The sequence below is a fragment of the Vanessa tameamea genome, chromosome 15 (assembly GCF_037043105.1).
Source record: "Vanessa tameamea isolate UH-Manoa-2023 chromosome 15, ilVanTame1 primary haplotype, whole genome shotgun sequence".
Taxonomy (NCBI): Eukaryota; Metazoa; Arthropoda; class Insecta; order Lepidoptera; family Nymphalidae; genus Vanessa; species Vanessa tameamea.
This window is the reverse complement of record NC_087323.1, coordinates 1531826-1550236: the sequence shown is the minus strand read 5'-3', so window position 1 is coordinate 1550236 and position 18411 is coordinate 1531826. Positions and strand designations below refer to the sequence as shown.

Genomic DNA, 18411 nt, shown 5'->3' with positions numbered 1-18411 from the left:
GGGAAATATATATTTTTGCATATTTAAAGGATTTCGAAATAAAATTGAAAAATAAAGTTCATATAGAAATTTTTGGCCCCAATTTTCACCTTATTTATTCTCACCTCACGAAAGACTTAATCCAGATTAAAAATATTAAGAGTGCTTCAATAAGAATAGATTTGATAGTGATACCTATATTTTATTTGCCTAATAAATTAAGCATTTATTTTATTAGAACAATTAAATATCATTTAAAATAAAGTTTGCTTACGCAATTACCACAATACGTACATACAATTAACATATAATTAACTGTCAAAGTAATAGGGAATATTAAAATGCATAAATACATGGGCAAGAAACTAAAAAGTGTCTATGTCGTATACAGATATTTATTAATTTGATAGTAATTATATCATTATTATTAGGTAATACTAGAAGGATACCTTATTCAGTATTGGCCTACTATTATTTATTAGTTTTTGGTTACGGATTTCTTTATATTTTTTTGACATCAAAAAATTAATAACATTAAGGACTTAAATAAATATATATTTTATACAAATCAAAATTAAAATGCTTACTCATCAATTTTAACTGTGTTCGCGTACAGAAGTGGCAGCAATGATAGCTAGTTATTAAAAGCGCCATCTATTTTCGAAATGTAAAACCATTTACTTAGACATAAATTATTTAATCAAGTTTACCACTTCGTCAGTAGATGACTCTAGTAGTCATTAAAAAATGTATTTGCTAAATTTTTAAATTGTAATAAGGTATTAGAGAGTATAAAATAAAAACCATTTAAAAATTAAACATAATATTTTTATGTATCTTTTTAATATTTACACAAAATAAATTTATAATAGAAAAATATCAAACTATTTTAATAAAAACGGTTACAAATGTCTATATAATTGAGAATACAAAATTGTAGTCTTCCTTTAGACTTTTTAATAATACTCACGTTTCATTGTATTAACCAATAAAAAAACCATTTAAAGTCAGTGCTTTTAAATTTAACAGTATAACCTTAAAAATTAAATTCAATATCACAATATAAATTCAGCAGGCTTCCCTCAATATGTCTCTGAGTCGAGGATAACGTTCTGAAAATATACTAACTATAAATAATATTATAAAATGCATTCATACAATATTTTACGATAATAATACATTGAACCTAAATTAAAATTTGTTGGGTGTGTGATCTAAATATTTTAACGGTATTAAAATTGCACCTCTTTTAATAAGGCGGTAAAATAATACTACAGAGAGCTAAACATATTTACTTTTTGTCGTCCATATTGTTTTGTAATTATAATTATGTACGTTAAAATAATATATCGTCTTCAAGCTTTATTTCAAAAGCTTTTACCGTCTAAGCTTCGTAAATATCTATTCAGAGACTCGGAAGTACTTTGTAAAATGCTTAATCCTAGTCTGTATTTGAATTCGACGATTCTTTTAAGGAAATCAAAAAAACCATTTCCTCCAGAATTCACCAAGGGCGGATATGTTATCACTTCTGGACCGTACGAAGGCCTTGGTCGTTTACTGGTTACTGATACTGGTGGGGGTGAAGGAGGCATTGTTGACGTCGTCTCCGATCGGATTTCAGTTGTTGTTTCAGTATTCATATTTTTGAATTGTGTTGTGGAATCTGTTTTCGAATTATTATTATCATTTATCAAAGGACTACTTTTTTCACTGACATCTGACTTAATCGTAGGAAATACTTCAAAAATTTTAAAAGCATCTGTCGTTACGTCGAGTTCATTCGACATTTCAGTTTCAGTTGCTTTACCTTTTTTATCGTCAACGGGTAAAGTTGATACGCTTTCAATAACTTGATTTTTTATTGTGCTAGGCACTTCAGTTTGTGGGAATTCTTTAGCGGGGTCAACAGATACCGCATATACTGTAAATACTTCTTTGTTTTCTGGTGTCGTTTCTTCGTTGGTCGATTGCATTATTTCAAATAAAGAAGGTCGTCTTATCGGAGCCTCAAGGCCGTCATCAATTTCGTTGCTTATAAAAATTTCGTTTTCTTTATTTTCCCTCGCAGCCTTTAAAATATCTTCAATTGAACCTACAATTCCTCGCTTACGACGAGCATTTCTTCTTTTCCTATTTAACTTTCTGGGACCGTGTTCGGGTACTACGATGGGTGTTGCTGTTTCTGTTAGCTCTTTTGGTACATTTCCAACGACAAATTTATTATCTGTTGATTCATCGTCGGCACTTTTTTCATTGGAATATTTGCTATTATTTATTTCTTCTTCATCATTGTTGGAACCTAAGTACATTGATGTCGGGGGATATGTCATAATATTAGGATTACTCGTTGTCTCACTGTAAAATTGTGTTTCGTAAGGATAAACTGGCTTAAAGTCTGAATCTCCTGATGGCTTCACTCCATAAACAACAGAACTTGATGCATCGTTTCCAAATGATGATATACCAGTGGATTCAACTTCAGGTGCTGCATAAATTGGCTCAACCGCTGGATAAGGGCTGTACGTCTGGGCTTTATCGTATTTTTTTTCTGTGGTATAAGCATTTATATTATGTCGTGTTTCGTATTGATAACGATTGTAATTAAAGGAGTCTGGATAAACGGCACCATGGGCTATTCCTGTCTTTTGTTGCGGATAATGATTATTGTGATTTGTTTCATAATTATTGTTGGCTACATGACGATATCTTAAATCTTGATCTTTTTTAACGGGATACCTATTTATATAAGCCATTTGACCGGCATATGGATTGAGTTTTTGTTTCGAATGAATAGGCATACCAGCTAGAACAGTACCAAGCATTTCTTCTTCAGGTTGACCGTTACCTTCACTTGCGTATTCTTCAGCATTGTGTCTATAAATATCGTCTTTCTTATCAACTTCAATAGTTCTTCTAACGGGAGTACCAAAGGGGAAAAACAGGTAGCTAGCGAGTCCTACTAATCCTAGACCCAGAAAACTAACTCCAACTGAAGGCATTACTTCTCTCGAGAAGTAATTGTAAATTTGTGAAGTAAATGGACCTACACTACTACTACTACTAGCTGGTTTTTTTGAGTTCTTGTTTGTTTTAGTTTTGTTTGATGTTTTAACATCTGCAGATACCGCAGTCGAGGTCTCAGGCTTCGGTTTTGATGTTTTACGCTTCTTCGTTTTTGTCTTCTTCCTAGTTGATGTTCGTTTTGGTTTTTTAGTTGTTGTGGCTGGTGTGTTAATCTCTAATTCAATTTCTTGTTCCTTAGCTTCCATCGGTAATATCGCTGATTCACTAACAATGGGTGCGGGCGTAGTTGTAGTTGTTGTAGTGGTAGTACTTGTTTTTTGTTTATTTTTGTGAGATTTTTTAGCTGGCTTCGAAGTAACTTTGACAACAGGCATAACTGAAACAGTTGCCTTAGTTGTTAAAGCTTCAGTCGATGGCGTAGGAGTAGTACTACTAGTTGTGGTTGTACGGGGAGATGTATTTTTATTCTTTTGTACATTTGATAGTACTGTATCCTTGATTTTGTTGTAAACATTTTCACTAATTGCCGAACCACCAGCTACCAAATCAGCTTTATTTGTACTCCCAATAATTGGTCGCTTAGCCACCGGAGATTTATTTTGTGGCCTCTTGTTTTTGTTTTTGGGTAATGTAGGTTTCTGTTTCTTTTGAATCTCTTCTGCTTGTGTTGGCTCTGTCGATACGGAATTATTATCTTTGTTAACAGGATTGCTTAACAATATCCAAGTGGATATTCCTTCATTTGTTGTGGATGATTCGTTTGGTATGTCTTTATTTTCCAGTTCTAATTCTTCCATTGTAACTGGAACAGCAATGCCCGTATGCGAGTTTTCAGGAATGGCATCAGCGTCTTCATTTCTAGTTTTGACTTTTAATTTTTGGACGAACTGAGTCTTTACTTTTGGTGGTATTCTGGTATCTGTCAAAACTGGCACTTCGATCGTTTTGTTCGGCTTATCGAGGAGTTGTGTTGCAACTTTCTTAATGGATTCTCCAATGACTGGCACTTTATTTTTAACATCTCTTGAAGTGTTCGGTGTAGATGGTAAAGTTTCATTTTCAGGCTCCTTCCGCTTAGTTGGTTCCGAAATTACTTCAGTAGAATTTCTGCAAAGGAAAATAAAATAAATTATAGAAACTTAAATAATTATACACATAGATAGAAAAAAATCTAAATAAAACAAAAAACTTTTTTGTAATAAGGGGAATAATAAAACGAATAGTTATTTATTTATTTTATTGTAAAGTTATCGTAATAATTATATATAATAATAGTAATCTATTAACAATTATTTATTTTATATTAAATATCACAAGAGGTACTCGGAATCTTAGCGTAACAAATTAAATTTCTACAAATAATCAACAGCTATTGTATGTTTTTTTTTTTAATTCTAAAGCGTATATATATAAATACTATATCTTACTTATTTTATATAAGAAAATGTTTGTTGTTAACGTTAATAAATCGTTGAGTTTTACGAAAATTCCATATACGTACATTACACACAGTCGTAAGTCGTAAAATTTGATATTTTATTTCATTTATTTTATCATAACCTAGCTTTTTATTAATCTCTACTACGAGTTAAATTTTATAATATACTAATATTATTCTTAACTCACAAGGTTACATGTACAGCTGATATTTTTGTTGATTTTTCAACAACATATTGTTATCTCTCTTTCATCCGATTGAATTGAAACCGTTTACCTATAGTTTATTGACGATACTTGTTTAATTTCTTATTTGTGGTTAGTCACCTAGTTATAAATACAATATATATATATGGTTCCCTAACTCCCTTCCCCTAACTTAAGACCAATTTCATTGATATATTTTTTTAAGTATTCTAATTCGCAACAAACTGGAAATTAACAGAAACTTAAGTGTTTATTTCGTATTAGTGTGAGCGCATAAAAATATAAATTGCAATCTTGCGACGGCGCAATCGCAGTACTTTATAATTTAATATGACCAAACCCGCGGTTAGCTAATGTGTCTGCTATATAGTATACAAAAGTTAGAAAACCTTTTAATGATACTAGGAATGTTATAATAAGGCAATATTGTTTTTAAATTATTTAGTATACACAGGTTGACTTCCAAAGACACCTGATGATATCTATCATGCATCACTGTAACATATTAATCATCCCTTACATTGTAAATAGATATTAATAATAATAATAAATAAGAAAAAAATATATAAATAATGATAAAACAGCGTAGGTAACGTAACGTTACCATAACGTTCATTTAAAATTGACAGATGTTCGTGATTTAGTAATCTCAGGTATAGAAAACATCATGGTACAAAGACTCAAATAGAATTATAAACAATTCATTTTATTATTATTTTTTTCAGATTTATATATGAGGATGAATTATAATGTTTAAATTATTATAATACAGCCGACGACCCCTGTGATGACTTGCTATGCTATTCTGTAAAAGCCCTCTTCGTTCGTTTTCGAGTCTTACAGAAAAGCTCTAGAATAAAGGTGGGGTTGACTATTGATTGTGAAATTTCTTAGTGATATATTTTTTTAATAATTAAATAAATAGGTTATGGTATATATAAAGATTAATATGATAAATGCCTTAAATAAAATAGTAAGCGCATACTCGCTAAAAATAAATTAACAGTTTGGCGAGATATTAATCCTATTCGATTGAAGTAGTTTTTGATGAGTTAATTAAACATGAATAAACAAAAAACTGAGTATAAAACTAAATTATAATTCGTTTCAAAGAAAGTCACCATCTAACGGTAGACTTCATTATTCAAATGCAATAAAACTTTTTTTTTTTTAAGTATCTACAACTACATTTAAAACTTATTTAACTTTACTTGCAAATAAAATAAATTAGGTCACACTCGTTTTAAATAATTTATAAGAGTATATTTTCTTATGAAGTTCTATTTTACTCGAATAGTCCAAGTTTCTCTTTTTTTTCTCTTATTTTTACGATCATTATTTAATAAATTTATTTTTACTTTGTCTTTATTAAATTTAATCATTGCTTTTAAGAATTCTTTTATTTTGTTAAGCCATGATGACTTACTAAAGCCAATACCTTCTATAGTACTTCTTGAATTTTCTGATTCTACTGTCCTGCTATTAGGGAATGAATTCAAATACCATGTTTTATAATAATCATCCCATTCCCATTGTGGCCTACTAATATATACATCTGTAGCCTCCCTTCCTGATAAAGCCCATGGTGAAAATAAAGCAGCGAGTCCTGAGGTGCCAGCGAATATCAATATTAATGGAGTTAAAAAGAATGATAACGCACTAAAACTGAGAGGATTGATAGCAGCTAGCCAACTGAATGCACTCAATGCAGGTCTAAAGAAATCTATAACAGATGAAAAACTAAACATATCGTCATCATTATCATTTGGACGGCTGGGCTTTGTATAAGATGATAATGCTGTACTTGGTGAAGCAATATTTGGTGGTTCAGATGATTCTCCTGCAGAAACACTATTTGCAGCATTATAACTAGATAACTCTAACCCTTCATTTGAGCCACTATCTATTTGTTGGTCATTTTCTTGAGACTCTTCATAATCATTAATACCCTCATCACTAGCAGAATTATCAAAGGGTAACCCAAATACGTCAGTTAATGTCGTGTCTGTGTCTTCCTCGGATTCTATTACAACATTCTTATTAACAACATTTGTGTTAACTGCAATATTAAGATCCGGACAAGCTTCTTTTGCTTGACCTTGAAATGTATTGTTTAGTGTTACGAATATTGTAGGGCAATCGTCAGATGAGGCACTATATTCTTCAGGTCGTATAACGATTCTATCTGTATACCCTTTTATGGGTGGAAAAGTAGTAACGTCGAAATTGTTGTTAAGATTTGGTGAAAAATTCTGATTATAAATTTGATGTGTATCTGGCTTTTTTGGTTTGTATGTCTTAACTGGTTTTGTAGTGGTTGGCTTTCTATTAGATTGAACATGATGCCAGGGTTTGGGATAACCTAAATTTGTTATAATCGGTGTTGGTGTAGGAGTTGTGAAGATATAGTTAGGTCGGGTTACGTATGGATTATCTATCACGTGAAAATTGTCAGAATAAACTTGGATTTCTTCTGAGTACGAAGGCATAGGTTTATTATATGTATGTGTAAAACGTTTATTGTGAGATTGTTTACTATTTGAATGTTTGGTACTTTGTTCAGAATTGTAAGAATTTTCTGTACTACTAAATTGTATATTGGAATTAAAAATATTTACAAAATTGGAAGCGTCTCTTTCATCAGAATCATCGTTTTCGTGAGAAATATTTAAATCGTCATATTTAGAGTTGTCAGTCCATTTCGTGACAATTTTTTTGATAACTGGTTTATTTATATTTCTACTTACTAAGAAATTATCATTCACTTGTGACTGTACGGTCTTTTTATTATAATCATGTATTTCACTGTTTTTTATTTGTGTATCAAAACTTGGTCGTTGTTTGTATATTTTTCGTAAAAGACGACTTCGTCTCCTAATTACATCACTGTTGGTATTAAATTGAGAATTGAAAATGCTAATATTTTTAATATAATTGTCATCTAAAACCCTACCCGTATTAGCTAAAGTATGATTATTATCAACGTTATCTAATGGTAACTGAAACAAATAAAAGCTGTCATTATTTTGTCTTTGATTATACCTCATAAGATCCTCTGTTTTTTCCGTTGCGATATTTTGCACTACGTCTAATGTAGTCGATTCGAGCTGAGGCCGCGAATAAACATATTGACTAAATATAGTTAACACTAAAACTAAAGTCCACTTAACACAATCACTTTTTAGACGCGCCATTACGAACGACTCGCCTTATACCTGAAAAGATAGAAACATAAATTAGAATCATATCAAATAAAATCTAATAGACATATACATATATTTGTATCGCAGCAATGCTTCACAATTTGTATTCTAGATATATTAGACGTATAAACAACTTCTTGCCCTACTACCAGTGAAACTTTTTGTATTGTATTTCTTGTTGAAATACGAACAGCTTGATCGTTGAAGTTAGAAACTCCTCCTTTATCGGTAGCAGCAGTGCTATTCTGTAAGATTTCACTTCGTATCTCACTTATGAAATATTTACTAATGGACTTTTGTTGATACGTAAATCCTATTCATAATTAGTATAATCGATGTCGCATTTCAAATTGTGACATTTCACGCTTTTTTCGGAGATGAGTTTCAAATGACTTCTTACATAATACCTCTACAGGACGAATAAACAGACGTGTTGAAATAATTAATTATTAAGTACAGTAACATTATTCTGATATCAATCATCTCTTCTGATGTACAATGGTTAGTCGACATGAGTGGCTTAAGATTTCCTTCACCACCGAGCACAAGATGACACAAATACACCGGTACTTGTTGGGGTTTGAACCCGCAATTCAAGTAGACTTACCATTGGGCCAGCTCAGCTCCCAACTTATTAGACTTGTAGATAAAACATAATTCATAGCTATAAAACGACTATATAAATAAATTAAGTTGACAAACATTGTGTTAACGGTATTAAAATATATAAAACAAGAAATAAGTCGTCGTATGGGAAATCGGTCCGTTAAGTTATCGGAGTGGTGTGTGTGAGAACCGTTACGTTGACCTTCGCTTTTATAACATAAATACTTAAATTAAATTAAAGCCTCTTTCCATGACTGTTATTCTTAAATTGATGTATTGAATTATTTTAACGTGATTTAGAATAATCTAGATGTTTTTAAGGTCAAAGTAAATCTTATTCCATTTGAATATGATTACACGTATTATTTTATAAATAGTTCATTTAAAATCAAAGACCTAATTTTCTTTGAGGTCTAAATTCGATAGTATATTCAAAAATAAGTCATAACGGTCATTGCCTTCTACTACAGAAAAAAATATTATTAGTAAGAATTTGAGAACAAACTTTAATGACCATATTTCTATGGAAGACAGAATACAAAATTCCAAATAAAAAATCAAAATACCCATTAGTCACAATAGAAATGTTTACGAATACGTTAAATATTCACGATCAACTTCACTTTTGCGGTTTTGTGACTTTCATTTGCATTTAATATTTACCTGAGAAACTTGAGTCATGAACTTGGACATGACTTACAAGTCAATTATAATTTTATTAAAATACCAGTGATTTTTCTTTAAGAATAGATGTAGGTATGTATGAATTATTACATGAAGCAAAAAATTTGGGTGGACTAATGAAATTTGACACCGTTAAATTTTCCACGGAGAAAACATATTTTTTTATATAATATGCATTAGAAATACATTAAATTAATAAAAAAATCACAAACACTACCATGTTTTGACAAAATCAAAATCAAAATATACTTTATTCAAGTAGGCTTTTACGAGCACTTTTGAATCGTCACTTAACAACAAACTGTATTAAGTAAAGCTACCACCGGTTCAGAATTTAGATTCTACCGAGAAGAACCGACAAGAAACTGAGACACACCCTTGAAAATCAATAATATTTATTTGTGATATTTTACTGTGATAATGACACAGTATCGTCAGCTAAGCCTCATTTTTTTTATCTTCCGAATCAATATGTGTATTTGAATTTCCGCCAAACGCCACGGTAACCTAATTTTAATTCTTTTAAGCACTCATTGTTTAAAAATTCTTAATCTACAGTATGTGGATTATGGTTCAATCACATTGAACTATGGTCGTCTCCACTCCAAACTCAAGCTTTAAGCTTAACTGGAGGTGATAATATAAATATTAGCAACTTTTCAAAGAAAGGAACACTTGTATTTTTTTCTCACGAATTAAACGATTCAAAATAAGCCCATAAACAGCTATATATATAAAAAAACATTGTATCAACTTTCGCTAAACGCTATAATAAAAATATTCGGACTATCAAGTGACGTCTTTGTCGAGCTTTGATCATTTCCATTTCAAAAGGCCAACGACCCCTCTCGGCAACTGGAATGTTTGTATTATTGACCTCTATAACCGAAACCCAGTGGCTTACAAAGTGACCCAGAAGGATTAAAACAGTTATTTTTATACAGAATTTATAAATTAGGATAAAATATTTTTAATATAAGTAAAAAAATAAATTTTAAATGATTTGGTCATATCATTATTTTATTTATAATTTATTTTCTGCAATTAGTAGTTGAGAGATTTATCAATCATTCAATCAACAGATAGCAATAATTTGTATTGCTGGATTACTATATGATATAAATAACATTGTTCCTATAGTTGAACACATTGAGTATAAATGGCGTGATAAATATTTCATAAGCTGTCAATGATAGGCAGTAGTGACCACTTACCATAAGATGGCTAGAAAGGTTCCGCATATCTAGAAAGGTATACTCTGATTGTTCTTTTAGTCCATTACCGCAAAACCGCACTTAACGTTCTAATTCCAGTGTCTACGATTTCAGTTAAAAAATTTAACCTGACATTTCTTTTGATTCGATTTTTAAATATTGTTCATAAAATTGAGTCGAAATTAAGCGGTTGCAATAATCTTCTACTACAAACGTTAAGCCGATTTCGTTTATGTATATCACCTACTTTTACTTTTATGGGCGAAATAACTGCACAAAGATGATTCTTAAATTAAAGTGTTCTTTTTTATTATCTTGAACCGTATACGACAATATTTTCAATTAATAAATGTTAGAGTATAGATAGAGCCCAGTACGCAATAAAACGTTTAGGTCTTAAGCAAAGATCGGCCCTGTCTTGTATAGGATGTACAGGGTACAAATCCCAGGTACCGCGCCTAAGGAAGCATATAGCCGAAGTCGCCGATCGTCAAGTCTTGGAAGATCGACAAGAACACTGTTTACATCCAGGTGATTGTTGTGCTCAAGACGGAGCGACCAAAAATCACAGGTGTTAATTTTTTATATTCATTCAATGATTGAATGACATCAAGAAGAATCCTTCTTGTGTTATGGAATTTACTACATTTATGCCTACTAACCTGTATTAGTGAAGTGTGATAAAACAAACTTTCAACCTTCTTAACCGAAGGTCTTGCCCAGTAACGCGAAATATAAAGGCAATTACTTATACTACTTTGAACTCATTGATTACAGAATAATACCAACCGTTCGTGTAACGGCTTGAATCAATTTTAAACCGTACTTGACCGTAACATTTATCTATTTAACTACATGGAGGGCGTACTCTAAATGAGGTCCAATTAATGAGCGATGTTTAAAATATTACATTTTTTTTTTATGTATTCATTTAAGGAACCTATGGTGGTAACTACAAAAGTCTCAACCAACATTGTTCTAAAATATGATATTGGCATGACAATCAACTATTTTCAACTTTACACGACTTTGTTTAAGTACATATTTTAATTTGTAATACGCCTTATACAGTATAAACATATTACTTGAAATTATTAATTAGAAATGCTAAAAGTATTTGTAAAGTAAAGAAACAAATAGTACTCTTGTGTTTATACGAGTTTACCTATGCTTCTATGAATATAATCAATATTATAAAGTATATACTTTATATTTTTGAAAATGTACTGTAACGCCACTGTCATTATAACACCCCGAGCGTATTCTAAAATTTGTAATACCACTAAAACAGAATCAGCAAAAGGTAGATTACTTATTCATATGAAAAATAAAAAAGGACCTAAAGTCGGTCCCTGTGAAGTGACTATTTTAGCACGGAACTAGAACATTTTTGTTCCAGTAACGGAGACTTGTTATTTATCATATTGGACATAATTATTGTGTTTGCATTCATCTGTAATCATTCGACTGAGCAATCGTGGAACCCAATACACGTTCTATGATAGACTATCCAGATACGTCGCTGTGTAGAGGTGCCAATAATTAATCGCTGATACGCCCGCGTTCTCCCACGTCTTGCGATCAAACAATCTAACCGTGACTATTATGTTAATCATATAACTGGAGATGCACGTATTGGAATGCGTTCTCGTTTCTACTCGATTCACTGGTTTTCCAACAGCAGAACGCTAGGATTACATTCACAGTGTCAAGTGTACATAAAGAAAATGCACTGTGTTTTGAAAATCATTCAATTGAAAATATTTCGATGATTTAAATCTACTTCAAATCTACTACTACTTCGAGTCTATTTAAACCGGTATTATAGTTCTTATCTACTGTAGTATTCAATCGTAACCTGTGTGCTGAAACCAGATCACGCCACCTTTTTTTTTTTTTATTTCGCAGCATGAAAGCCAATTGTAGGATGAATTTTTATGCCACGAGATTAAATATATATTATATTTATTAGCGATAATTCAGTTTATTGTGGATCACACAAAAAAAACATATTACTAAAATGCAAAATAAAACTATTGGTACAAAAAGTATGTTATTTGTTTGATATTACAATATAATTTTATTTTTGAAGTCATGATCATTATTGTTATGCTGTTATTAACACATTAAAACAACAAAGCATATAATATTCAAGAATGCTTTTACAAAAAATAGTTAAACATAAATATCTGTAAAATGTCTACCCTTATCGTCATTTTACAGAATTCTATTTAACTGGTTTAACTAGTATATTTAACTAGCTGTCACTCGCAGGTTCGTTCGCGTTTTAGGGGTTGGTAGAGGGTTACAAAAGGCTATGTCCTTCCTTGGGGGTTCAAATTTGCTTCAGACCAACTTTCTTCAAATTCGATTCTGTAGTTTGGCCATGAAAGCGAAACAGACAGACAAACGGACAGATAGAATAACTCTGATATTTATAATATAAGTATAATTGTAAAGCCACCTCCGAAGGTTCGGTTCTAGCGAGAAGAACAGACAAGAAACTCAGTAGTTACTCCTTTCCATTTCAAATACAAAACAAAAGAAACCATTACTTTCAGTATGCTTTAAATCTGAATCATAAGACGACCGCGTAACAATATTGAAAAACATATACAGACAGAGTTTTAAGAAAATATTTCAAAACATATTTCATTGGAAACAACTAACATGTAATTATTATGAACATACTCGTAACACGTATGTAGATTTGAAAAATGAAAAGACCCATTCTTTACGGGGACATGTATTAGCGTTGGCTAATACGTTTTGGTCTGGAAAACAAGTGACATGTCATTATGGATGTTACCACATAAATGGTCACCACATGTTTCTTCACTCTAATACCAATGGCTAGCTCACAAAAAAATAGGGCAAGGCATTCTACCACCTTATCAACGACTACACTACAATCTTTTCTCGAATCAAAATGTGAAAGATCTTGTTTTGTATGATAACTGACATGTATCAAATTTTTTTTAGATTTAATTCATCAAATAGCAATTACAAGAATATTACGTTGAAATTGTTTTCAACCCAGGGCCGGACTTAAAGTTTTGGAGACCAAAAAACAAGTGGAGGATTTAATTCATTTTTAAGCCGCGTGAAATCAGTTATTCCAGAATTTATTTAAATATAATAAAAATACTTTTTAACGGCCCTTCCTTGTGAAGTCCTCGGGACTTAGACCACCTTGTCTACCCTTAATTCCTATCATTGTTCAAACTTAGAACGTAAGAACCTAATTGTGTAATGTTGCCATATTATATCGGTAAATGGACGCAGAAATGGACCACGGTTCATAGACATTGGTGCTGTTAGAAATATTAACCATTCCTTATAATGCCAATACGCCACCAAGGTTTAAAACGATGTCCCTTGACCCTGTAGTTACACTGACTCGAACCCAAAAATACTGAAACCGAACTCAAACATACTAAGTACTGCTGTTTGGCGGACCCAGATAATGTAACATAAATCTCTGCTAGCAAAATTTGCTTTAATTTTTTGATTTTGAAAAAAGAATTCAGTTTCGCAAGTCATATTACATTGGTTTTCATCAAACCTTAGTCGCAGGCGAGTAAGTAAGTAACACATAGTTCGCGGAAACACTTTCCCGTTTATGTCACACTGTTATTCCGACCATAACACGTCTGATGCTATGTTCCGCTTTATTTAATCTGCGAAATTATATCATTAATTTAGTAATAATGGTGGAATTATAATTATGATAATTCCTGTATACACGAAGTAATAATAGAGGAATTCATTTGTATGGACGTATTCTGCGGTGACATAATATGCACTATAGTTTCTGGAGTTTAAATTTTTAATGGATTGTATTTTTCGTCAGTTATTTTTTAAATAGCCTTGTCAGGTTTAAGCTTAACAACCATTGGGCTTTGACAATATTTGGGAAGAAAACGAAGGAAAATAACGATATAAGAGTACGAACCCCAAAACAACATATACAGACGAGTATGTCCATATATGTAATATTCGGGTAACATTTCGTAGATTAAGCTATAACCGTCTAAATAAGAGTGAACTTGCCCAAAAGTGGAATAGGGGGAGTTTCATTACAAAAGATTCAAATATATATATATATATTTTTTTATGGCGTTGGTTGGCGGACGAACATATGGTCCACCCGATGGTAAGTGGCCACCACCGCCCATAGACAAAGGCGCTGTAAGAAATATTAACATTCCTTACATCACCTATGCGCCACCAACCTTGGGAACTGTGATTACACTAAATAAATAAGAAAATGTTATTTTACCTTTTTGTTCAAACTTTACGGATATTTTTTTACATTAATAGGATCACGGGTTTTTTATTTTTATTTAAAAAAAAACTTATTTGAAACATTTTTATTGTATATATGCCTACGGTATGAAATATAATACCTTTTTATGTAAAGTCTATTGTCTCAGCGATGAAAGCTTTTAAGGTTTAACTGTAAAGAGCAAACAGGTTTAAAGCCAATGAAAGAACACTTGATAGTTATGTCAAAAGTTAATACATTTTTAAATCAACTAAACCCAAAAAAGGTAATATTAAGTGATGATTATGAATTCTAAGGTTCCGCAGAAATCCCAAACATTTCAAAGTCGATTGAGACAAACGAAATGTAAATAGTAAATCATTACCATAACAGGAGAAAAGCCAAATAAACAACATTTGACAGCAAATTGACGCGATATCATTGGTCGAGAGCTTGATTAATCTATGATATTCACTATGGATTTACGAAAAAATGGCGTTTTGAACGTCGCCGAAAATGTTATCGGAATTTTGGAAGTAAAATTAAAGTGGATATAAGAAGTTAAGTGTAATAGTGTTGTATTATAATGAATGTACAGGGTTATTGGTAATTCGACGTATTCCCGTTAAGAGGTGATAGGGGTGACTATTTGCGATAATTTTAACCCCATATGCATGCTGCAAAAGTCAACCATTTTTGAGTTATCGCGTTTTTTAGATTTTTTCAAAATAAGTCAAAATTGCAACTTCAAAAATATATTAAAAAAAAGTATCAATTAAAATCTAATTACAAAAAAAGTATTTCAAATAATGAAACATTTATCTGACTGATTTTTAAAAATGAAACGTTTAGGATCGCAGTACACTTATATTCAATATTTCTTTGATAAAACGAATTTCTCCTCTCAATTTCAAGCCTATGTCTTGTAGTAAGAGCTGAGCGTTTATAGTCAGTCAGTCACGACTTTGCTCCTCTCTCCAATAATTCAAAACAAAACATTAAAAAGAAATAGCCCACCCATTGAAAATATCAAAATGGTTGAAAGTCATAAGACAATTATATATCAATTGTTTGTTTTGGTCGTGACTGACGGTCCCGTTGCTTGACGAATTGTACGGAATGTGGAACATCACCTTAAATGCTGTCTTTGTTTCTGTAACCTAGTTAAGTGTCCTGATTTATTAATAATGATATAATAAATAGGGGAAATTTACCGAAACGTTAATAATGGCTGATAAAAAAATTATATTCTCGTAATTTATATCTATCTTTTAACAAACTTAACTACCATACTAAATCATAGTATAATCTTTATACGTATTGACAGTAATAAATATTATTAATAAGTTTATTTTTAATATAGCACTTTGGACTTAATTATTGTTGTCTTATTAATCTGTTATGGAAATTTGGATTAAATATTTGTTGTATAATATTCTCTTTGTAAGCAATGATTTATTTTGATATTTTAAAAAAATTGTACAGATATATAGTAGAAGATTAAGACTACGTGATTGTCTCGTAAATCCTGTATCATTCTGTATTTTATTAAAACATATTAAGGATTAATAAAGAGAAAACAAATTTTGACGTAATGAAACCAGCTTGAAGTATCCAAGCCCTGAGCGTCGCGGCGAAAGTAACCCAAATGTCAAAGTCTCAGGAAACACAACACTAGCCACAGAGCTAGCAAATTAATACAATTGACACTTTCACCTACTTTTGTCATTAAATTAAATAAAAACAAGCGCACTGTTATGAACTTTACTATAACGATATAAAAGCTAAAATAGCTTGAAATATTTATAAGTAATATGATGCGTGCTATGTTGACCTTTATATTATGAAAGAAGTAGAAATCATATACATTTTATTATAAAGGTGGCGGTCAATGTTAATTTATCATTTCTTTGGTTCCGCATGTATATGTTTCAGTGATTTAAAGGAACTACGGAATTGTGAACGAATTGGGCTAACTTTTTAATAACATATTAACATCCATAATATACACTTTTATTATTCGTGAGTTTCTTTCAATTTCTTCTCGATAGACTTTATATTACGAAACTATATTATTTTTTACGTTTAATTCAGCAATTAAATAACTATAAATATAATTGTGTTTTCATTAAAAAGTCTTATGTTAATTTGGTAGATAATTTATGAATGTTATTTAAAATAATTCTTACGGTAATTAGGTCTAATCATATTTTTTTAGAAAAACGTCATCAGTTTTAAACACGTTTTATGAAAGATATATTATATTTAATTTAATTTATATGAATGTAATAAGTAGGTATTATAAAATATATTCGTATCCAATGTAAATTTTTACTTTACTTTACTTAATTTTTATATTTTTTTTATGCTACCTCTAAATTTTTTGAACTCTACATCTTAGTGTTTTATACAATGTCAAGCACACCAGACACTACAATCATCAAACCTTAACAATTTAATTTAAAAATTAAATTTGAACTAAAATATTTTCAGATAAATAGATTTACATTATATTTTCTAATAAAATCAATATTTATTAAGCCTTACTGTGGAGATTAGTTAGTGAAATATTTGAATTAATTTTATTTCAACGAAATTTTGGTAAGTAAAATAAGTAATCACTTATTAATACAAGCAGATTATTTAAAAATAGATACACATTTTTGGCCTATAACAATTATATTTAAAGGGATAACAAACTCCTATCAAAACATTAATACAAAACAAAAAATATATTATCCTATTAAAAAACCTATATTTTAATATCTGTATATAGTAAAACACCCATTCAAGTAAAAAAAAAAAAACATCGTCTCACTTACCGTTACTAAACCCGTTCGGTCAGTGCTAAGCACACACGCGTCAAACACAAGAATTCCGATGCAACTGATGGGTTCTACGGACAACGGTATATTGGTCTACTTCCGATGTTTTTCTTATCTCATTCATTATACACGTGACGACCAAGACACGACTTTACAACACACGATTAAATTTAATTAAAACAGGGATCTCCAGACCTTGCAACACGCCTGAACCCGATCATAATTCTTTACATAGAGTTCTTACAGTTAAAACGTGTGAAGATTTCGTTGATTGTTTATTGTCGTCGTCGTATTTAAATGTTTCTTTTTATTGTTATTCCATCCCTCCAACCCTCGTAATATTAAGTCATTCTTCAATTTAAGTTTAATATTATGGAAATGTGCCATAGTTGAGAAGTCCTGAACTAGAAAATATATTTTTGGAACATTTTTTAATCAATATGACGTACGTACGACAAATGTCATTAATTCTTTATGTCAACATTTTATAACTTTATGTACTTGATTAACAGTGGCATTTTGTAAGAATTCACTTTGTATTTCACTCGTGAATTGTTAACAATCGAGTTACGGTGATGTGTCATTTTGATACGTTAACTATAAATTTAAAAATTATTATAAGTCAAATTAAAAGTCGCATTTTTTATAGCATTGATTGGCGGATTGGCAAATAGGCCACCTTATGGAAAGTGGGTACCATTGCCTATAATCATTGTCGTTGTTAAGAATATTAACCATTCCCAATATCACTAATACGCCACCAACCTTGGGAACTAAGACGTCATGTCCCATGTGCCTGTAGTTACACTGGCCCATTCGTCTTTCAAGCCGGAACAAATTACTGAGTATTGCTGTTTGGCGATAGAATATGATGGATGGTACCTATACTATACTACCCAGACGTACAAAGTCTGAACTGTTGTTTTGTACAAGTCCCTCTGTCACGTTCAGACATTTCAAGC

General features: G+C 31.0%; 1 protein-coding gene across 1 annotated transcript; it reads right to left on the bottom strand.

Moving 5' to 3' along the window:
• Positions 1-896: 896 nt before the first annotated feature.
• Positions 897-17528, bottom strand: LOC113396527 (uncharacterized). Its single transcript, XM_026634501.2, has 3 exons — positions 17447-17528; positions 7693-7865; positions 897-4113 (listed from the first exon to the last, which is right to left on the bottom strand). Exons 2-3 carry the CDS (start codon positions 7842-7844, stop codon positions 1347-1349), a joined length of 2919 nt encoding a protein of 972 aa, XP_026490286.2. The 5' UTR covers positions 7845-7865; positions 17447-17528; the 3' UTR covers positions 897-1346.
• Positions 17529-18411: the final 883 nt, after the last annotated feature.